Raw genomic sequence first — 25,191 nt, 5'->3', positions numbered from 1 at the left:
GTCCAGTCTATAGTCTAGTCTATAGTCTAGTCTATAGTCTAGTCTATAGTCTAGTCTATAGTCTAGTAGTCTATAGTCTAGTCTATAGTCTAGTCTATAGTCTAGTTTATAGTCTAGTCTATAGTCTAGTCTATAGTCTAGTCTATAGTCTAGTCTATAGTCTAGTCCATAGTCTAGTTTTATAGTCTAGTCTATAGTCTAGTCTATAGTCTAGTCTATGGTCTAGTCTATAGTCTAGTCTATAGTGTAGTCTATAGTCTAGTCTATAGTCTAGTCTATAGTGTAGTCTATAGTCTAGTCTATGTCTAGTCTATAGTCTAGTCTATAGTCTAGTCTATAGTCTAGTCTATAGTCTAGTCTATAGTCTAGTCTATAGTCTAGTCTATAGTCTGGTCTATAGTCTAGTCTAAGTCTAGTCTATAGTCTAGTCTATAGTCTAGTCTATAGTCTGGTCTATAGTCTAGTCTATAGTCTAGTCTATAGTCTGGTCTATAGTCTGTCTATAGTCTAGTGTATGTCTAGTCTATAGTTCTAGTCTATAGTCTATCTATAGTCTAGTCTATAGTCTAGTCTATAGTCTAGTCTATAGTCTAGTCTATAGTCTAGTCTATAGTCTAGTCTAGTCTATAGTCTAGTCTATAGTCTGGTCTATAGTCTAGTCTATAGTCTAGTCTATAGTATAGTCAATAGTCTAGTCTATAGGCTAGTCTTTAGTCTTCTGGATGCACTAATGCATAGTCTAGTCTATATTCTGGACTATAGTCTGGTCTATAGTTTGTCCCGAAGATTAGAAATTAATTTATCTTATTATCTTTATCTAGTCCATAGTTTATTCTATAGTTTAATCTATAGTCAAGTCCACAGTCTTCTCGATAGCCTTGTCGACGCTCTAATACATAGTCTAGTTTATATTATAGACTATAGTCTGGTCTAAAAGTTTGTCCCGAAGTTTAAAAGTTATCTTACCTGTACTTGATGGTGGACTGGATGGAGTAGAACAACTATCTCCTGAATCATTTGTGGCATATAAATAATTTGTATTGGGTTTCTGGTTATTTTTAATACTGGGCATGGGTGCCATTTTGTAAACTTGTAGATAAAGGAATTTTGGCAGTTATATAATGTTGTTTAAAAATAGGAATGCTGAAAAGAAAGAGAAATATATTAAAAAATCGAAAAATACTAAAAAATATTTTTTTTTAATTACTTTAAAAAGCTTTAATTTAAAAATATGAATAAATTTCTATAAAAAGCAATAAGTTAACATTTCTTTATACTATTTAACCTATAAAAATATCTTGGCCCCTTTTCTATTCTTATTTAAATATTAATGGGTCAAGTAAAATGTTTCTTCGTTTAACACAAATAAATGTTAACCCAAATAAATAAATAACTATTGTTTTTTTTATTTGAAAATAGAAATAAAATTTTTTCAATAAATGACGTAGTCAAAATTCTTATCCTTGACACCATAAGCTAGAAAACATGTAAAAAAACGATTCCCTTTCTTTTCATTATTCAAATTACAATTACCAACCAAACATATAACTAACTGACAGCTAAATAATTATTTAGTTCGAAATTTAAATGACATTTTAATAGTCACAAGTTGTTATACTCAAACTACCGGTATTTTAGTTTTTTTCTTTTTTGAGAAGGAAATCATATTACTTTAAAAAAAATTAACAACCTGTTGAATTTTTTGGTATTAAGCATACATGGGAATTTTTCATTAAGCATTAAAATTTCATTACCATTTATAGAAAAAATTGTAATGAAAAATATTTTAAGTACCATTTAATGAAAATTATATTTTTTTCATTATAACTTTTTTTGATAATGGTAATGAATTTAATAATGAATTTTAAAAAACGAATTTAATTAGTATTTAAAATTGTCGAAAAATATATTAAGGAAAATTTTTCGAAGATTCGAGGTTTGAAAGCTTTTAAAACCAGTTCCCGTAGCCCAAATTGGCTGAAATTTTGCAGTCATAAGTACATCTGATGACAATACAATAATATGTTCGAATATTCGAAATTAAGTTCGAAAATTCGAAGTTATTTTCGAAAAATTTTTTATGTTTTTAAATTAATCTCTGTGTCATAAAACCTTAAAAAAAAAATTTCGAAAATTCGAACTCGTGTTCGAAAAAATTTTAAAGCTGTTAAAACTAGTTCTTCTAGTCCGAATGTGCTGAAATTTGGCATACATGATTTCACCTACCGATAATACATTATAATGTTCGGATATTCGAAATTAATTTCGAAATTCGAACTAATGTTCGAAAATTTTTAAAATCCATTAAATAATGGTAATGAAAATTTATTTTTAAATAATTACTAATGAAATCGTTTCATTAAAAACCATTACCATTAGACAAAATAATGCTAATGAAAAAAAAAATAATTATAATTTTTTTCAATTTAATGCTAATGAAATCATCAATTAATTAGTCGATATAATTAACTACTCCCATGTATGGTATTAAGTTGAAAAAAAAATTGTTTAAATTTCAAGTAAATAGCGTGTTAAATTACTCAAAGTGCAGATATAATAAAAACGTAAACAAACAAACTTGAAAGCGGAAAAAGGGGCTTGAATTTAATTATTTTGACATGAAATGTGAAATGAAAAATTTGTGGCAAAAAACTAAAGTAGTTTTGTTTATTTTTCGCAGAGAAAATGAAAGTTCTTGAGAAAAACAAATTTAAATTAGAAAATTTGCATGGAAAAAGTTTAAAATTAAGGGTCCAATAAAGAAACAACAAAAAGTGAAAGAGAAATATCATCGTTATTTTTTTTTTAACTCTATAGTTTTGAGTATAGATTAGTCTACAGTTTTGACTATAGATCAGTCTATAGTCTTGACTATAGACCTCTAGTCTTGACTATAGATCAGTCTATAGTCTTGATTATAAATCTCTATAGTCTTGACTATAGAGCTCTATAGTCTTGACTATAGATCAGTCTATAGTCTTGACTATAGATCAGTCTAAAGTCTTGACTATAGATTAGTCTAAAGTCTTGACTATAGATTAATCTTGACTATAGATCAGTCTATAGTCTTGACTATAGATCAGTCTATTGTCTTGACTATAGATCAGTCTATAGTCTTGACTATAGATCAGTCTATAGTCTTGACTATAGATCAGTCTATAGTCTTGACTATAGATCAGTCTATAGTCTTGACTATAGATCAGTCTATAGTCTTGACTATAGATCAGTCTATAGTCTTGACTATAGATCAGTCTATAGTCTTGACTATAGATCAGTCTATAGTCTTGACTATAGATCAGTCTATAGTCTTGACTATAGATCAGTCTATAGTCTTCACTATAGATCTCTATAGTCTTGACTATAAATCAGTCTATAGTCTTGACTATAGATCAGTCTATAGTCTTGACTATAGATCAGTCTATAGTCTTGACTATAGATCTCTATAGTCTTGACTATAGATCAATCTAAAGTCTTGACTATAGATTAGTCTAAAGTTTTGACTATAGATTAGTCTAAAGTCTTGACTATAGATTAGTCTATAGTCTTGACTACAGATCAGTCCATAGTCTTGACTATAGATCAGTCTATTGTCTTGACTATAGATCAGTCTGTAGTCTTGACTATAGATCAGTCTATAGTCTTGACTATAGATCAGTCTATAGTCTTCACTATAGATCTCTATAGTCTTGACTATAAATCAGTCTATAGTCTTGACTATAGATCAGTCTATAGTCTTGACTATAGATCAGTCTATAGTCTTGACTATAAATCTCTATAGTCTTGACTATAGATCTCTATAGTCTTGACTATAGATCAGTCTAAAGTCTTGACTATAGATTAGTCTAAAGTCTTGACTATAGATTAGTCTAAAGTCTTGACTATAGATTAGTCTATAGTCTTGACTACAGATCAGTCTATAGTCTTGACTATAGATCAGTCTATTGTCTTGACTATAGATCAGTCTGTAGTCTTGACTATAGATCAGTCTATAGTCTTGACTATAGATCAGTCTATAGTCTTCACTATAGATCTCTATAGTCTTGACTATAAATCAGTCTATAGTCTTGACTATAGATCAGTCTATAGTCTTGACTATAGATTTCTAGTCTTGACTATAGATCAGTCTATAGTCTTGACTATAAATCTCTATAGTCTTGACTATAGATCTCTATAGTCTGGACTATAGATCAGTCTAAAGTCTTGACTATAGATTAGTCTAAAGTCTTGACTATAGATTAGTCTAAAGTCTTGACTATAGATTATTCTATAGTCTTGACTACAGATCAGTCTATAGTCTTGACTATAGATCAGTCTATTGTCTTGACTATAGATCAGTCTGTAGTCTTGACTATAGATCAGTCTATAGTCTTGACTATAGATCAGTCTATAGTCTTCACTATAGATCTCTATAGTCTTGACTATAAATCAGTCTATAGTCTTGACTATAGATCAGTCTATAGTCTTGACTATAGATCAGTCTATAGTCTTGACTATAAATCTCTATAGTCTTGACTATAGATCTCTATAGTCTTGACTATAGATCAGTCTAAAGTCTTGACTATAGATTAGTCTAAAGTCTTGACTATAGATTAGTCTAAAGTCTTGACTATAGATTAGTCTATAGTTTTGACTACAGATCAGTCTATAGTCTTGACTATAGATCAGTCTATTGTCTTGACTATAGATCAGTCGGTAGTCTTGACTATAGATCAGTCTATAGTCTTGACTATAGATCAGTCTATAGTCTTGACTATAGATCAGTCTATAGTCTTGACTATAGATCAGTCTATAGTCTTGACTATAAATAAGTCTATAGTCTTGACTATAAATCAGTCTATAGTCTTGACTATAGATCAGTCTATAGTCTTGACTATAGATCAGTCTATAGTCTTGACTATAGATCAGTCTATAGTCTTGACTATAGATCAGTCTATAGTCTTGACTATAGATCAGTCTATAGTCTGGACTATAGTTCAGTCTATAGTCTGGACTATAGTTCAGTCTATAGGCTGGACTATAGATCATTCTATAGTGTTGACTATAGATCAATCTATATTCTGGATATGTTCTTGATATTATTGACAATAGATCAGTCTATAGTCTTGACTATAGATCAGTCTATAGTCTTGACTATAGATAAGTCTATAGTCTTGACTATAGATCAATCTATAGTCTTGACTATAGATAAGTCTATATTCTGGACTATAGATCATTCTGTAGTCTTAACTATAGATCAGTCTATAGTCTTGACTATAGATCAATCTATATTCTGGACTATAGATCAGTCTATAGTATTGACTACAGATCAGTCTATAGTCTTGACTATAGATCAATCTATAGTCTTGACTATATATCAATCTTTAGTCTTGACTACAGATCAATCTATAGTATTGACTATAGATCAGTCCATAGCCTTGACCATAGATCAGTCTATAGTTTGAACTATAGATCAGACATAAACTTGGCTATAGATCACTCTATAGTCTTGCCTCTAGATCATTATTGAGTCTTGACTATAGATCAGCCGAAAGTCTTTGTTTTACTTTTCTTTTAACCATTAAATTTCTTACACGTAATAGTTATTTTTATGAAAATATCAATGACCTCTTTAATTAGTAAACAAACTTTAAAACAAAATATTGGAAAAAAACATATAATTCTTAAATCATTATATTTAGCCATAAAAATATGACTTCAGGTGGTCGGTCTATGGCCGACATATGAAAAAAAAAACACATTTTCCATTTATTGCCAGCCAAGCTAAAAAGACGTGAATTTCATAATTTAATAAAAAAAAAATTAAGAGTGTGTGTGTTTTTTTAAACTCATATAAAGCCAAACATTATTGACTATGATTGATTATTATGTATGCCAAGCAAGTAAAGAGAAGTATTTAAATTTTTCTGTATTTTTTTTTTTCTATACATTATGAATAGATTATGCAAGTTTTGTTTTAATGAATATGGTGGCTATATAGCTGGCTTATACCCTCTTAGACTCTTAGAAGTTGTAGTAATAGTTAATGGTAATAAGTAATAATAATTGTCGAGTGTCTGCAACATGTGGTTTATTAGATTTGAACATAATTTTAATATAAAATATGTACATTTCAAAAGTACTTAAACATTTTTCAAAGATTTCTTTAATTGTTTAATATTCTTAAGAAATTTTAAGAACCTGTGTTTTACAAAACATTTACAGTTAGAGGAACATATTATCTACGACGGACGGACAACATATTTCTTTGTTTTATTCCTAAACTACCTGCTGTTTTTTCTAGTTTGTTTTCGTTTGAAGGCTCTAGTATTAACGCCCTATTGATAACATGTGTTGTTAGAACTAATAATGAAAATTTTGGGTTTTTTTTCTTAGAGCAGATTTTGTTAATTGATAAATCTTGCACATGTTGCCTACAAACACAAAAATATTAAATTTCAAGTGCAAATTTTAAAAGAAAATTAAAGATAAAATCTATTTTTTGAAATCTTTTCTCTTTAAGCTTTCGTGTAAAAGTGATAATAGGAAATTTTGAGATTGTTTAGGCAGAAACAGAGAAATTGTCCAAAATTGTGCAAACATAAACAACTTAACATAATTTTAAGGAAAAACCTGTCTGAGGCATTATTATCCAATCTGTACAGATCCATAATTGCTGACTTAAAAGTACACTAACGTAACGCCTCTCTCTCTTAATAATGAGAGTGTAACTTAAACACAACAGCAAAAAAGCATGAGTGCTAATAAGAGAGAACTTGGCCCATAACAATGTTAGACCTTGGAAAATAATCCTCAATAGGATAAAACTCTTTTGGTTCTAAAAAAAATGCTAAAAAAATTTTAAAGCAAACTTTTTATAAAAAAATATTTTATATCGAAAAATTTTCTCAATTTATTAAATTTTATTAACCATCAACAATAACAAAACATCACATTACATACATACTTTACGCTTTCTAAATATTTTATTTATCTACTTTTACTCGCCTACTTGTTGAACAGATTTATAAACCCAATTTTGAAAAAGAAATCAATGAAATTTTACTTTGAAAAACACTTTCAATTTTTTTACTTTACTCTTCTTACTAACAATTGTAAAACAAAATACAACAACATAACTCACATTACAACATTTGTTTCTAAAAACTTTTCAAGTAGAAAATATTTCTTAACATTGTCAACAATTAAAACCAGTCGATAAATTGTTAGTAACAAAGACTTAATAAACAAAGAAATAATATTTAAAACAAGACAATAAACAATAAACGTTTATTGAACTTGGAAAATGTGGTCAGTAAAATGACAAACAATAAAGAATAACAACTTTAGGCAGTGTTAAGTTTTAGACAAGAATCGGGACTATTGGCCAGATTATACTTTTAGTTCAGAATTTAGACTAGATTATAGTCCAGACTGGTGACTAGACTATAGTCATACTATAGTTTTTGTCTCTCCTATAACTACACTATAGTCTGGCCTATAGCCTAGACTATAGTCTGGCCTATAGGTTAGAATATAGTCCGGTCCATAGACTAGACTAGACTACAGTCTGGCCTATAGACTAGACTATAGTCTGGCCTATAGACTAGAATATAGTCTGGCCTATAGACTAGACTATAGTCTGGCGTATAGAATAGACTATTGTCTGGCCTATAGAATAGACTATAGTCTGGCCTATTGACTAGACTATAGTCTGGCCTATAGACTAGACTATAGTCTGGCCTATAGACTAGACTATAGTCTTGCCTATAGACTAGACTATAGTCTGGCCTATAGACTAGACTATAGTCTGGCCTATAGACTAGACTATAGTCTGGCCTATAGACTAGACTATAGTCTGGCCTATAGACTAGACTATAGTCTGGCCTATAGACTAGACTATAGTCTGGCCTATAGACTAGACTATAGTCTGGCCTATAGACTAGACTATAGTCTGGCCTATAGACTAGACTATAGTCTGGCCCATAGACTAGACTATAGTCAGGCCCATAGACTAGACTATAGTCTGGCCTATAAACTAGACTATAGTCTGGCCTATAGACTAGACTGTAGTCTGGCCTATAGACTAGACTATAGTCTGGCCTATAGACTAGACTATAGTCTGGCCTATAGACTAGACTATAGTCTCGCCTATAAACTAGACTATAGTCTCGCCTATAAACTAGACTATAGTCTGGCCTATAGACTAGACTATAGTCTGGCCTATAGACTAGACTATAGTCTCGCCTATAAACTAGACTATAGTCTGGCCTATAGACTAGACTGTAGTCTGGCCTATAGACTAGACTATAGTCTGGCCTATAGACTAGACTATAGTCTCGCCTATAGACTAGACTATAGTCTGGCCTATAGACTAGACTATAGTCTGGCCTATAGGCTAGACTATAGTCTGGCCTATAGACTAGACTATAGTCTGGCCTATAGGCTAGACTATAGTCTGGCCTATAGACTAGACTATAGTCTGGCCTATAGACTAGACTATAGTCTGGCCTATAGAACAGACCATAGTCTGGCCTATAGGTTAGACTATAGTCTGGCCTATAAACTAGACTATAGTCTGGCCTACAGACTAGGCTATAGTCTGGCCTATAGACTAGACTATAGTCTGGCCTATAGACTGGCCTATAGACTAGACTATAGTCTGGCCTATAGACTGGCCTATAGACTAGACTATAGTCTGGCCTATAGACTAGACTATAGTCTGGCCTATAGACTACACTATAGTCTGGCCTATAGACTAGACTATAGTCTGGCCTATAAACTAGACTATAGTCTGGCCTACAGACTAGGCTATAGTCTGGCCTATAGACTAGACTATAGTCTGGCCTATAGACTGGCCTATAGACTAGACTATAGTCTGGCCTATAGACTAGACTATAGTCTGGCTTATAGACTATAGTCTGGCCTATAGACTAGACTATAATCTGGCCTATAGACTAGACTACAATCTGGCCTATAGACTAGACTATAGTCTCGCCTATAAACTAGACTATAGTCTGGCCTACAGACTAGGCTATAGTCTGGCCTATAGACTAGACTATAGTCTGGCCTATAGACTGGCCTATAGACTAGACTATAGTCTGGCCTATAGACTGGCCAATAGACTAGACTATAGTCTGGCCTATAGACTAGACTATAGTCTGGCCTATAGACTACACTATAGTCTGGCCTATAGACTAGACTATAGTCTGGCCTATAGACTAGACTATAGTCTGGCCTATAGGCTAGACTATAGTCTGGCCTATAGGCTAGACTATAGTCTGGCCTATAGACTAGACTATAGTCTGGCCTATAGACTAGACTATAGTCTGGCCTATAGACTAGACTATAGTCTGGCCTATAGACTAGACTATAGTCTGGCCTATAGACTAGACTATAGTCTGGCCTATAGACTAGACTATAGTCTGGCCTATAGAACAGACCATAGTCTGGCCTATAGGTTAGACTATAGTCTGGCCTATAGAACAGACCATAGTCTGGCCTATAGGTTAGACTATAGTTTGGCCTATAGACTTGACCATAGTCTGGCATATAGACTAGACTATAGTCTGGCCTATAGACTTGACTATAGTGTGGCCTATAGACTTGACTATAGTCTGGCCTATAGACTAGACTATAGTCTGGCCTATAGACTAGACTATAGTCTGGCCTATAGACTGGCCTATAGACTAGACTATAGTCTGGCCTATAGGTTAGACTATAGTTTGGCCTATAGACTTGACCATAGTCTGGCATATAGACTAGACTATAGTCTGGCCTATAGACTAGACTATAGTCTGGCCTATAGACTAGACTATAGTCTGGCCTATAGACTAGACTATAGTCTGGCCTATAGATTAGACTATAGTCTGGCCTATAGACTAAACTATAGTCTGGCTTATAGACTAGACAATAGTCTGGCTTATAGACTAGACAATAGTCTGGCCTATAGACTAGACAATAGTCTGGCTTATAGACTAGACAATAGTCTGGCCTATAGACTAGACAATAATCTGGCCTATAGTCTAGACAATAGTCTGGCCTATAGACTAGACATTAGTCTGGCCTATAACCTAGACTGTAGTCTGGCGTATAGTCTAGACTATAGACTAAACTATAGTCTGTCTTAAAAACTATACTATAGTCTGGTATATATATTAGTCTATAATCTAGTTTATAGTAACTTTTATATGAATCTTATGTTTCATTTAAATAGAATGGAGAAACTATTTAAAGTTTAAACAAATAAATTGATTTATTTTATAACGAAAATTTTCAAAGAAACCTACTTAAGTGTAACACGTTAACATGTTCAAATAATTAATTAATTATTTTTTTTTTAGTTTTCTAACAACTATAATTTTCTAAATGCTAAAGAAAAAATCCGTTTATGAATCCGTTTACCTGACAAAACATAATTAATGGATAAGAAAAAGTATGTGATGTGTGTGCTTTACGATGAAAATTAAATTGTAAAACAAATACAAAAACAAACTAAAGAAAACATTAGAAATTGTAACAAATTTACAACGATTGAAATAAAAAAATTAAACAATTTTTTACTACAATGTTTTACGTACTTTAATGAAAACTATGTAGCAACATTTTTTGTAAGAAAAAATTTCAAAGCCTGGTCTTAAAAGAAAACTATAAAAATAGCAGAAGAAAAAGAAATTACACACAAGTTAACGGATTAAGTTTTTAACATGAGTGTTAGTGCAATTACTTACATATGTATGTAAGTACGCCATTTTTATAATAAAACTTACACTCACATGTAATTCAAATGCTTGTGAGAGTTTTTTTATAACTGTTGAATATGAATGAATACTCACGATTTTTTTTCGATTATAGAGCAAAGAAGATATTGCGCTGAAGTACGAAAAGAAATATGTATTATAGTGGCTTGTGAAAAATAGCAAAACAAAAAACCTAACAATAATAATAATAATTGCAATAATTTCATAAATTCTCACGTTTTAAATGCATTTTTAAATATCAATGGTTTTCAATTTATTTTTTTTTTTTTTTTTGTTTGTTATTATTATGGTTAGTTTTATTATTATTTTTATATTGTTTTATTTTTGTTTTTAGGAAAATTACGTTTTGAGCACATAATTGCATAATTTGAAAATGGATAAAATTATTTTTTTAAATAATAATAGAAAAACAAAATTTCTTGTTTGTGTTTTTAAAAGTTAATAATGATTTTATTTAATTAAGTTTTTAATTTGGACTAAAAGCAAGACTATATAGTATAGACTTTACACTAGACAGTAGTTCGATAAAAAAAAAACTAGAGTATAGTTTTATTATAGACTATACTTTAATCTGAACAATAGTCTGGAATATAGAAAGTTGTCTGGTCAAGAGTTCCAACTATAGACAAGACTATAGTCTGTAATCTGGATTATACACTACAATATAGTCTAAATTATAGTATATACGCAAGCAGATCCATAGTCGGATCTACAGAATAGTCTATAGACTAGATTCTAGTTTGGTCTACAGAATACAGTATAGACTATTCACTGTGTTGTGGACTACAGTCTGGATTGTAGACTAAACTATAGTTTTGACTATATATTTAACTATAGTCTAGACTAAAGACTAAACTAAAGCATAGTCTGGACTAAAGACTAGACTGAAGTATAGTCTGGACTAAAGACTAGACTAAAGTATAGTCTGGACTATAGACAGGACTATAGTCTGTAAGCTGGATTATAAACTACACAATTGTGTGAATTACAGAACAGACTCAAACAGATCTATATAGTCTGATCTATAGAATAAACTATAGACTAGACTCTGATCTGACTAGACTATAGACTAGACTATAGACTAGACTATAGGCTAGACTATAGACTAGACTATAGACTAGACTATAGACTAGACTATAGACTAGACTATAGACTAGACTATAGACTAGACTATAGACTAGACTATAGACTAGACTATAGACTAGACTATAGACTAGACTATAGTCTAGACTATAGACTAGACTATAGACTAGACTATATACTAGACTATAGACTAGACTATAGACTAGACTATAGACTAGACTATAGACTAGACTATAGACTTGACTATAGACTAGACTATAGACTAGACTATAGACTAGACTGTAGACAGGACTATAGACTAGACTGTAGACTAGACTATAGACTAGACTGTAGACTAGACTATAGACTAGACTGTAGACTAGACTAGACTATAGACTATATTATAGATTAGACTATAAACTAGACAATAGACTAGACTATAGACTAGACTATAGACTAGACTATAGACTAGACTAGACTATAGACTAGACTGTAGACTAGACTATAGACTAGACTATAGACTAGACTATAGACTAGACTATAGACTAGACTATAGACTAGACTATAGACTAGACATAGACTAGACTATAGACTAGACTATAGACTAGACTGTAGACTAGATTATAGACTAGACTATAGACTAGACTATAGACTAGACAATAGACTAGACTATAGACTAGACTATAGACTAGACTATAGACTAGACTATAGACTAGACTTAGAGACTATAGACTAGACTAGACTAGACTATAGACTAGACTAGACTATAGACTAGACTATAGACTAGACTATAGACTAGACTATAGACTAGACTATAGACTAGACTATAGACTAGACTATAGACTAGACTATAGACGAGACTATAGACTAGACTATAGACTAGACTAAGACTAGACTATAGACTAGACTATAGACTAGACTATAGACTAGACTATAGACTAGACTATAGACTAGACTATAGACTAGACTATAGACTAGACTATAGACTAGACTATAGACTAGACTATAGACTGACTATGACTAGACTATAGACTAGACTATAGACTAGACTATAGACTAGACTATAGACTAGACTATAGACTAGACTATAGACTAACTATAGACTAGACTATAGACTAGACTATAGACTAGACTATAGACTAGACTATAGACTAGACTATAGACTAGACTATAGACTAGACTATAGACTAGACTATAGACTAGACTATAGACTAGACTATAGACTAGACTATAGACTAGACTATAGACTAGACTATAGACGAGACATAGACTAGACTATAGACTAGACTATAGACTAGACTATAGACTAGACTATAGACTAGACTATAGACTAGACTATAGACTAGACTAGACTAGACTATAGACTAGACTATAGACTAGACTATAGACTAGACTATAGACTAGACTATAGACTAGACTATAGACTAGACTATAGACTAGACTATAGACTAGACTATAGACTAGACTATAGACTAGACTATAGACTAGACTATAGACTAGACTATAGACTAGACTATAGACTAGACTATAGACTAGACTATAGACTAGACTATAGACTAGACTATAGACTAGACTATAGACTAGACTATAGACTAGACTATAGACTAGACTATAGACTAGACTATAGACTAGACTATAGACGATAGACTATAGACTAGACTATAGACTAGACTATAGACTAGACTATAGACTAGACTATAGACTAGACTATAGACTAGACTATAGACTAGACTATAGACTAGACTATATAGACTATAGACTAGACTAGACTATAGACTAGACTATAGACTAGACTATAGACTAGACTATAGACTAGACTATAGACTAGACTATAGACTAGACTATAGACTAGACTATAGACTAGACTATAGACTAGACTATAGACTAGACTATAGACTAGAGTATAGACTAGACTATAGACTAGACTATAGACTAGACTATAGACTAGACTAGAGACTAGACTATAGACTAGACTATAGACTAGACTATAGACTAGACTATAGACTAGACTATAGACTAGACTATAGACTAGACTATAGACTAGACTATAGACTAGACTATAGACTAGACTATAGACTAGACTATAGACTAGACTATAGACTAGACTATAGACTAGACTATAGACTAGACTATAGACTAGACTATAGACTAGACTATAGACTAGACTGTAGACTATAGTATAGACTAGACTATAGACTAGACTATAGACTAGACTATAGACTAGAGTATAGACTAGACTATAGACTAGACTATAGTCTACACTATAGACTAGATTATAGTCTATATAGTCTAGTCTATAGTCTAGACTATAGACTAGACTATAGACTAGACTATAGACTAGATTATAGTCTATATAGTCTAGTCTATAGTCTAGTCTATAGTCTAGTCTATAGTCTAGTCTATATAGTCTAGACTATAAACTACACTATAGACTAGACTATAGACTACTGAAGTCTGAACTATAGGCTAGACTATAGACTAGACTAAACTATAGTCTGGACTACAGACTAGACTATATCCTCGACTATAGACTAGACTAGACTTTAGGGACTTAAATATAATCTGTTGTATAGACTAGTCCAGAGCATTGTGTGAACTATAGTCTGATCTAAGTCTAGAATAAAGTTTATTCCGGACTAAAGACTATACTAGCTTATAGTTTGGACTACAGACAAGGTTAGTAGTCTGGTCTGTAGACTAGACTATAGAATGTACTATTGTGTGGACTATAATCTGGACTATAGACCAGACTATAATCAGGACTATAAACTAGCCTTTTGAATTTATAAATTTTAATAAAATAATATTGTAAAATATCATCCACGACGCCCCTTATATTAAAATTCTTGTACATATGTATATTAATTTGTTGACAAAGTAAATTCCAATAAAATACACCCCTAAAATCACTAAAAATAAATACAGCAACAGTTGTCAACAAATTTATGACAAGACACTCGAGAGATTTAATAAAATTACAAAAGGGAAAAATAAACAAAATAATAATTAAAGTAAGTAGGAGTATTTATCTACAAGTAGTTAAAAACACTAACAACTAAAATAAAAATAATTAAATTTTATGAAGACAAATAAGGGATTTGTGAAAAAGGAAAACAGATTTAAACAAACTAAATTGAGGCCCTTTAGGGAACTTAAACTAATATTTAGCTAAAAGAGGAATTTTAATTAGATATTAAAAGAAAAAGTGTTAAAAGTTAATTTAAAATAATAAAACAAGGTTATTTTATTTTTAATTTCCACAAAAATATCTTATTACCGGCAAACTTATGTTTCTTTTCAAAATTAAAATAATCTTTATGTTTTCAAAAAATCTCTCAAGTTTTTTTTTTTGTAAATTTGAAAGTACTTGTAAACTAAATTATGCAATTACTTAAGTGTTACTAGAGTTTGCCATGCCAGCCAGCTGCATTAAAGCATCAAATTACATTTCATTCATAAATTGTGCATTTAGGCAGAATTTTTGCGGAAGATAGTAAGAACTAAAGAATACCGCTTGTAAGCAGAACATTATTTTAAAAGGAAGAGTGTGTAAACATGCTTTACATCTTATGGAAACACTTGAGTTGGAAACTCTCAAGTATTTTTTAGTTTAAGTGGAAGTACACAAAATTTGAGAGTTGCTGGCTGGTCTTAGTTTAGCAATATGGAAGTACTTTAGCTAGAAATAATAATAATCAGTCAGGTAGTTGCAAAATATTTAAAAAAGAAGGGATTGTTTGCTGTCTTTTAGAGCATAAAATAATAATCAATATCCGGTTTAGGACACTTAGAACTAAGTTCAAGAAAAAAAAAATAATAAAAAGACAAACCTGCAAACCTTTATATAACCACCACTAAGAAGGAAAAACAAAGATTTGTTGATGTTAACAGATAGGGAGAGAGAGAGGGAGAAGCTCTTTACAGAGAAGCTTTAAAGGAAAACAGAAGCTACTAAACTTTAGTCTAATCTAAAGTCTAATCTATGTAGTCTATGTCTAGTCTATAGTCTAGTCTATAGTCTAGTCTATAGTCTAGTCTATAGTCTAGTCTATAGTCCTAGTCTATAGTCTAGTCTATAGTCTAGTCTATAGTCTAGTCTATAGTCTAGTCTATAGTCTAGTCTATAGTCTAGTCTATAGTCTAGTCTATAGTCTAGTCTATAGTCTAGTCTATAGTCTAGTCTATAGTCTAGTCTATAGTCTAGCCTATAGTCTAGTCTATAGTCTAGTCTATAGTCTAGTCGATAGTCTAGTCTATAGTCTAGTCTATAGTCTAGTCTATACTATAGTCTAGTCTATAGTCTAGTCTATAGTTTAGTCTATAGTCTAGTCTATAGTTTAGTCTATAGTCTAGTCTATAGTCTAGTCTATAGTCTAGTCTATAGTCTAGTCTATAGTCTAGTCTATAGTCTAGTCTATAGTCTAGTCTATAGTCTAGTCTATAGTCTAGTCTATAGTCTAGTCTATAGTCTAGTCTATAGTCTAATCTATAGTCTAATCTATAGTCTAGTCTATAGTCTAGTCTAGTCTATAGTCTAGTCTATAGTCTAGTCTAGTCTAGTCTATAGTATAGTCTAGTCTAGTCTATAGTCTAGTCTAGTCTATAGTCTAGTCTAGTCTATAGTCTAGTCTAGTCTATAGTCTAGTCTAGTCTATAGTCTAGTCTAGTTTATAGTCTAGTATAGTCTAGTCTATAGTCTAGTCTAGTCTATAGTCTATAGTCTAGTCTATAGTCTAGTCTATAGTCTAGTCTATAGTCTAGTCTATAGTCTAGTCTATAGTCTAGCTAGTCTATAGTCTAGTCTATAGTCTAGTCTAGTCTAGTCTATAGTCTAGTCTATAGTCTAGTCCTTAGTAGTCATAGTCTATAGTCTAGTCTATAGTCTAGGTCTATAGTCTGTCTATAGTCTAGTCTATAGTCTAGTCTATAGTCTAGTCTATAGTCTAGTCTATAGTCTAGTCTATAGTCTAGTCTATAGTCTAGTCTATAGTCTAGTCATAGTCTAGTCTATAGTCTAGTCTATAGTCTAGTCTATAGTCTAGTCTATAGTCTAGTCTATAGTCTAGTCTATAGTCTAGTCTATAGTCTAGTCTATAGTCTAGTCTATAGTCCTATTCCTATAGTCTAGTCTATAGTCTAGTCTATAGTCTAGTCTATAGTCTAGTCTATAGTCTAGTCTATAGTCTAGTCTATAGTCTAGTCTATAGTCTAGTCTATAGTCTAGTCTATAGTCTAGTCTATAGTCTAGTCTATAGTCTAGTCTATAGTCTAGTCTATAGTCTAGTCTATAGTCTAGTCTATAGTCTAGTCTATATCTAGTCTATGTCTAGTCTATAGTCTAGTCTATAGTCTAGTCTATAGTCTAGTCTAGTCTAGTCTATAGTCTAGTCTATAGTCTAGTCTATAGTCTAGTCTATAGTCTAGTCTATAGTCTAGTCTATAGTCTAGTCTATAGTCTAGTCTATAGTCTAGTCTATAGTCTAGTCTATAGTCTAGTCTATAGTCTAGTCTATAGTCTAGTCTATAGTCTAGTCTATAGTCTAGTCTATAGTCTAGTCTATAGTCTAGTCTATAGTCTAGTCTATAGTCTAGTCTATAGTCTAGTCTTAGTCTAGTCTATAGTCTAGTCTATAGTCTAGTCTATAGTCTAGTCTATAGTCTAGTCTATAGTCTAGTCTATAGTCTAGTCTATAGTCTAGTCTATAGTCTAGTCTATAGTCTAGTCTATAGTCTAGTCTATAGTCTAGTCTATAGTCTAGTCTATAGTCTAGTCTATAGTCTAGTCTATAGTCTAGTCTATAGTCTAGTCTATAGTCTAGTCTATAGTCTAGTCTATTAGTCTAGTCTATAGTCTAGTCTATAGTCTAGTCTATAGTCTAGTCTATAGTCTAGTCTATAGTCTAGTCTATAGTCTAGTCTATAGTCTAGTCTATAGTCTAGTCTATAGTCTAGTCTATAGTCTTAGTCTATAGTCTATTCTATAGTCTAGTCTATAGTCTAGTCTATAGTCTAGTCTATAGTCTAGTCTATAGTCTAGTCTATAGTCTAGTCTATAGTCTAGTCTATAGTCTAGTCTATAGTCTAGTCTATAGTCTAGTCTATAGTCTAGTCTATAGTCTAGTCTATAGTCTAGTCTATAGTCTAGTCTATAGTCTAGTCTATAGTCTAGTCTATAGTCTAGTCTATAGTCTAATCTATAGTCTAGTCTATAGTCTAGTCTATAGTCTAGTCTATAGGTCTAGTCTATAGTCTAGTCTATAGTCTAGTCTATAGTCTAGTCTATAGTCTATCTATAGTCTAGTTCTATAGTCTAGTCTATAGTTCTAGTCTATAGTCTAGTCTATAGTCTAGTCTATAGTCTAGTCTATAGTCTAGTCTATAGTTCTAGTCTATAGTCTAGTCTATAGTCTAGTCTATAGTCTAGTCTATAGTCTAGTCTATAGTCTAGTCTATAGTCTAGTCTATAGTCTAGTCTATAGTCTAGTCTATAGTCTAGTCTATAGTCTAGTCTATAGTGTAGTCTATGGTCTCTATAGTCTAGTCTATAGCTTAGTCTATAGTCTAGTGTATAGTCTAGTGTATAGTCTAGTCTATAGTCTAGTCTTTTTTTTTTGTTTCCATATCTTTTTCTCTTAAAAATAAACATAAATTTAACTAAGTAGGCATGGTTTTCAAACGTTTTAAGGCGGGCGGTAAAAATTGTAACGTCGTAGAAGTAAGTGGAAGTAAGTTTAACATTTAAATTTGTTCTTTGTGTTTTGTTAAAGGAAATCCTTATTTTTCGGATTTAAAAGTAAAAAAACTCATAAATTACTTTCGGTTAAAATGTTTCCTCACACAAATTAGCCTTTAAGTTTTTTTTGTAGTTGTTCTCCATGTCCATAAATTATATTGTCTTTTTTTAACACACTCTTACAAATTTGTAAAGACTCATTATTTGGCAGTAAAAAAAAAAACATTTTCAATATTTTTTTGTTTAATTTCCATATAAAAGTCAAGAAAAAAAAAGGAAAACTGTCACAATACAAACTTGTAAATTGCTTTAAAGAAATTATCACAGTAATTTTCGTTTCTTTGGCTTTTTTTTTTTTTTTTGTTTTTCCAATAAATTGTATATTTTTAAAAAGAAATAGTTTTAGCGCAAAAAACAAAACCCCTTATGATGATGTGTGGCTGGCTATGGCACACTAAATTTTATTTTTAGCTTACATTTCATTATAGAGTTGTTTGGAGAGTATGGAGGAATCACATCAGTTTCTGGTTGATTTTGTGTGGGGAGAGATCTACATATTTTTTTTTTGGTAAGAATGATGAAGTCTTATGTCTTTAAATTATAGCAATTTATGTGTAAGGAGGAGTAGAAAAAGTGTTCTTTTGAATAAAAAAAAAAGAAAATCTTGAACGTTTTACTGTTAACAATTTTTTGAGTGTATCGTTTGAGAAATGTTGCAAGTCTAGCTTTTTTATTGATTTTGATTGACTTGTAATGGTTTTTCAAAGATAACTGGATTTTTTTAGTTTAAAATAAAAAAAAATAAAGGTGTGTTTGTACGTGAGTTATGTGCAGAGGGGGTGTGGAAACCTGTATGTTCAAAAATAAATAGGTCAAATGTCAGTTAATGGTATAAAAAGGAAAAAAATCGTTAGATTTTTAGTTCAAAATTGCAAAGAAATTTTTAAAAGTTTAAAAAGGGTGACAAATACGCAAACTTACATACATTTGAAGGCAAGAATGTTTATAAGAGAGCTTTTTGCTCATCACTGATTTAATGCTTAAAATGAGTTCAAGCTGTAGGCAAAGAGCTAGTACACTCATAGAGAGCTCTTTGCGTATCACTATTTTAAATTTATATATGAGTTCACGCTCAGTGTTATTCTCAGCAATAAGCAATAATGAGAGCTCTTTGCATATCACTGGTTTAAAGCTAAAAATGAGTTCAAGTTCATTGCCTATCCCAGCTTTAGAATGATTTTCTTAAAGTGTGTGTTTACATAAACTACTAAAGTTATAAAAAGAGACAGGTAATGAGAAAGCAAAGCCTGCTATATGTTTACATTTTCAAACATTTTAGTGACCAGATGTCTAGTCTTCACCAATATTTCTCACCCACTCCCACTTATTCACTTTATTTATCACTAAATGTTTCTTATATTTACACAATATATATTTTCCCCTCAAAAAAAAAACACACACTTTTTAGTTTGCAGTCAAAAAGTATAAAATATGCAACATTTTAGAAAATTTCCTGTCTTGTTTAATTTTTAGTTGGCTATAAATAACCATTTAAAAAGAGATTTTTTTTATTCTAACCCATAAAAAGTTTTGACACAAATCTTTTTTGTCTACTTTTTACTTTTAGTACAAAATCTTTTTTGGTTGGAAAGGAAAATTTTATGATTTTTTCTCTAATAGTTTTCGATTGCATCATATGTAGTCTGGGCAGCATATAATAAGATTAAATGCAATTAAATTAAAACATATTGATCGATCACTAAAAGGTTGCTTTATATACAAATAAAAATATTTTACTGGTGACTTTGAACTTTAGAGAATAATAAAAACAAAGAATAAACAAATAAAAATAAATTATAAATAATTTAAATAGTAAAAAACAGCTGTTTTAAATTAAAAATAAAATTAATCGAATCGTGAACAAAGACTAAAGCCAAAAAGTTCAACAACTTTAGAGACAAAAGTCTCTAGTACAAAGACTACACACTAGTATCTAGTATAAAGACTACGCACTAATAGCTTGTGCAGAGAATACACACTAGTCTCTATTATAGAAACTTTTGTTTAGACTCCATGCTGGAGACTCGTGTAGTCTAGTAAACAGACTAGACGCTTGTCTCTAATGTAGAGACTACCACCACTAGTACAGAGACTACATTTGTCTCCAGTATATAGACTCTAGTCTCTAGTATAGAGACTACTCTAGTCTCTAGTATAGATACTACTCTAGTCTCTTGTATAGAGACTACTCTAGTCTCAGGTATAGAGATTACTCTAGTCTCTAGTATAGAGACTACTCTAGTCTCTAGTATAGAGACTACTCTAGTCTCTAGTATTGAGACTACTCTAGTCTCTAGTATAGAGACTACTGTAGTCTCTAGTATAGAGACTACTCTAGTATAGAGACTATTCTAGTCTCTAGTATAGAGATTACTCTAGTCTCTAGTATAGATACTACTCTAGTCTCTAGTATAGAAACTACTCTAGTCTCTAGAATAGAGACTACTCTAGTCTCTAGAATAGAGACTACTCTAGTCTCTAGAATAGAGACTACTCTAGTCTCTAGAATAGAGACTACTCTAGTCTCTAGAATAGAGACTACTCTAGTCTCTAGAATAGAGACTACTCTAGTCTCTAGAATAGAGACTACTCTAGTCTGTAGTATAGAGACCACTCTAGTCTCTAGTATAGAGACAACTCTAGTCTCTAGTATAAAGACTACTCTAGTCTCTAGTATAGAGACTATTCTAGTCTCTAGTATAGAGACTACTCTAGTCTCTAGTATAGAGACTACTCTAGTCTCTAGTATAGAGACTACTCTAGTCTCTAGTATAGAGACTACTCTAGTCTCTAGTATAGAGACTACTCTAGTCTCTAGTATAGAGACTACTCTAGTATAGAGACTATTCTAGTCTCTAGTGTAGAGATTACTCTAGTCTCTAGTATAGATATTACTCTAGTCTCTAGTATAGAGACTACTCTAGTCTCCAGTATAGAGACTACTCTAGTCTCTAGTATAGAGACTACTCTAGTCTCTAGTATAGAGACTACTCTAGTCTCTAGTATAGAGACTACTCTAGTCTCTAGTATAGAGACTACTCTAATCTCTAGTATAGAGACTACTCTAGTCTCTAGTATAGAGACTACTCTAGTCTCTAGTATAGAGACTACTCTAGTCTCTAGTATAGTGACTACTCTAGTCTCTAGTATAGAGACTACTCTAGTCTCTAGTATAGAGACTACTCTAGTCTCTAGTATAGATACTACTCTAGTCTCTAGTAGAGAGACTACTCCAGTCTCTAGTATAGAGACTATTCTAGTCTCTAGTATACAGACTACTCTAGTCTAGAGACTACTCTAGTCTCTAGTCTAGAGACTACTCTAGTCTCTAGTCTAGAGACTACTCTAGTCTCTAGTATAGAGACTACTCAAGTCTCTAGTATAGAGACTTCTCTAGACTCTAGTATATAGACTACTCTAGTCTCTAGTAAAGAGACTACTCTATTCTGTAGTATAGAGACTATTCTAGTCTCTAGTATAGAGACTATTCTAGTCTCTAGTATAGAGACTACTCTAGTCTCTAGTATAGAGACTACTCTAGTCTCTAGTATAGAGACTACTCTAGTCTCTAGTATAGAGACTACTCTAGTCTCTAGTATAGAGACTACTCTAGTCTCTAGTATAGAGACTACTCTAGTCTCTAGTATAGAGACTACTCTAGTCTCTAGTATAGAGACTACTCTAATCTCTAGTATAGACACTACTCTAGTCTCTAGTATAGACACTACTCTAGTCTCCAGTATAGAGACTACTCTAGTCTCTAGTATAGAGACTACTCTAGTCTCTAGTATAGAGACTACTCTAGTCTCCAGTATAGACTACTCTACTCTCTAGTATCTGGTATAGAAAAGAACACTAAGCTCTAGTATATACTACTCTAACCTCTAGTATAAAGGGAACGCAGTAGTCTCTAGAATAGATTGTACTCTTGTCTGTAGTGCAGAGACTAATGTAGCCTCCAGTATTGAGACTAATTTATACTCTAACATAGAGACTACTTTGGTCTAGTCTTTTTCTAGTATAGAGACTATAGATCAATCAATATTAAATATATAAAATAGAGACTAAATCAGTCTCTAGTATAAAGACTCGGTCCGTCTTAAGAATATGATAAGCCTGTAGTATAGAGACTCGATCCGTCTGTAGAATAAAGACTCGATCAATTTTAGTGGAAACACTCGACTTGTCTAGTATAGTTTAGACCAGAGTAGAGTCTCTTCACCAGAGAATAGACTAGGTTCTATACTAGAGAATAGAGAATATTCTTTAGACTAGGCTTTATCCTAAACACCAGATCTTATATTAGAATAGTATCTATACTTGAGACTATACCATATGCTACGGTCTAGACTAGACTGTTTACAACAATATAGATTGCTTATTGGAATTAAGAAGAATTATAAAAGGCCCTTAAATTTAGACTGAAAATACTCCAATTTAGTTTCCAATTAATTACTTTTGGGCTAAAATGTTATTGACATTACTTTTCAATGCTTCATTAAAATATCTACCCTAATGATCTTAAATTAAAGTCATAAAAGTAAGAAAAACTAACAAAAAATACTTTAGATTAGTTTTGCAAAACTAAATGGTTGGCAATAACAATATAATTTTATTTGTTATACGCCAGCACTATGACTGACTGGCTGACTTACAGTACCACTTGGAGATATCGTCAACCATGCCATTTGAAAACCACCACAGTCTTAACGAAAAAAAAGCGCAAAGTAGAAAAAATTGCAAACACTAAAAGTTGGTAATACACAGCAGACATTAAAATATCTTTTGTGGCTTGGTGGGTTTTATTGAAAATAATGTTGGTTGGTCTAAGGCAGAGGAACTGCAACCAAAGATGTTAACCAAAAAAAAAAAAAAACTAACTTTCATTAAAAACAAACTTCTGTTATAAAAAAAAAGGAAGTCAATTTTAAAGAAGGTCAATAAAATCAAATTGTTTAAAATTATAAGTAAAAATATAAAAATATTTAAACAATTGTGTTGAAAGTCATGACAATTGTCTTGAGATTAAATTAAATGCTGGAGATTTATTAATGACACTTAATGAATAGTGAAAACAATTAATCATTTCAATGAAACATCAGCTGTTAATAGAAATATGTGTAGAAATTTTAACAATAGTTTATAATACTGTATTTAAATTAAATACAACATGTGACCACAATTGTTTATTTCTATAAAAAAAACACGTAAAGCTAATGGTAAAAGAAAAATTTTATAAAAAAACGTGTGTTTATTAGATTTGTATTAATAAAACCCTTATAGGCATTAAGAAATTCGATCTCTTGTATAGGAAATGTATAAAAACATTTCCTGATTTATTACAAATTATCAGAAATATTTTAAAATAGATTTTATGAAATTCCCTTTTTAGTATGCATCTTAGCCACACTAAAGATCTTATTACAAATTCCCTTTGAAGAGAGAAAAATTACCACAAACATTTGATAAATGTCAAACGTGCTTAATCTTTTTCAAACATAATTTTTCCCCTTGTGTTTGCTAGCTTGTCTTACATGTGGTGTGTTCATTTCGCACTAGTTTTTATGTTGGCCATTTGTCATGTTCTGTGACAATTATTTGGTTTGTCTTTGGTACCTAAAACTTTTGTGCAAATGTGTGCAAAAAGACAATCTTTTTCAATAATAATTGTATGTGTGTGTGTTGTAATAATTAACTGAAAATTTAAGTCAAGGTAAATTGTAACATTAATATTTATTTGGTGATTTAAAAGTGAAGAAAAGGTCAGAGTTGTAATAGTGTTTACTAGAGTTTAGAGTAATCTACACACACAAGATTAGAGTAGTCTCTATATTCGAAAGAGGGAGAGGTCTATACACTAGACACTAGAGAAGTGTCTATACTAGAGACTAGAGAATTCTAGAGACTAGAGAAGTTTCCATATTAGAAACTAGAGAAGTCTCCATACTCGAGATTAGAGAAGTCTACATACTAGAGACTAGAGAATTCTACATACCAGACACCAGAGATGTCTCCATACAAGAGACTACAGAAGTCTCCATACTAGAAACTAGAACGATTACTTTAGTCTCTAGAGTAATCGCCATACTAGAGACTAGAGAAATCTCTATAATAGACAAGTTTCCATTCTAAAGACTAGATAATTCTTCATAATAGGGACTAGAGAAGACTCTATACTAAAGTAGTCTCTAGGCTACATTGTATACTATAGAAGTCTCCATACTAGAGACTAGTAAAGTCTCTATACTAGAGAGTAAAATAGACTAATATATTAGACACAACAATACATAGTCTTCTATATTTTTATGCGGCCTCTATACTGGACACAGAAATAGTTTCTATACTAGAGTTTAAAGTAATCTATAGTATCTATACTGATCTAGTCTCTACACTAAAGACTGATCAAGTCTTTGCTAAAGACTATACTAAAGACTGAAATATTACTTTCACTAGATACTAGAAACAGATCTTGTTTCTATACTGGGGTCTAATCTATATACTAGATATTCTGTCCTAGAGACTAACCTAGTCTCTCTCCTAGAGACAAATCTAGTCTCTGTCATAAAATCTAATCTAGTCTCTAAAGTAAAGGCTCTAAAG

General features: G+C 31.5%; 1 protein-coding gene across 1 annotated transcript in view; it reads right to left on the bottom strand.

The window, feature by feature from the left end:
* LOC119613458 overlaps positions 1-25,191 on the bottom strand; it is a 36,973-nt gene that overhangs the window by 4,143 nt on the left and 7,639 nt on the right. The window contains exon 2 of the mRNA XM_037969472.1: positions 967-1,143. Coding sequence (XP_037825400.1) covers positions 967-1,081 — 115 coding nt within the window. The 5' untranslated portion in view covers positions 1,082-1,143. The remainder of the gene's footprint in view (positions 1-966; positions 1,144-25,191) is intronic.

This window comes from Lucilia sericata, unplaced genomic scaffold (genome assembly GCF_015586225.1).
Source record: "Lucilia sericata isolate MDLA Ls3-8-SP2 unplaced genomic scaffold, ASM1558622v1 Contig002128F_arrow, whole genome shotgun sequence".
NCBI classification, from domain to species: domain Eukaryota; kingdom Metazoa; phylum Arthropoda; class Insecta; order Diptera; family Calliphoridae; genus Lucilia; species Lucilia sericata.
The sequence above is the reverse complement of the archived record's forward strand: the minus strand, read 5'-3'. Positions and strand labels throughout refer to the sequence as shown.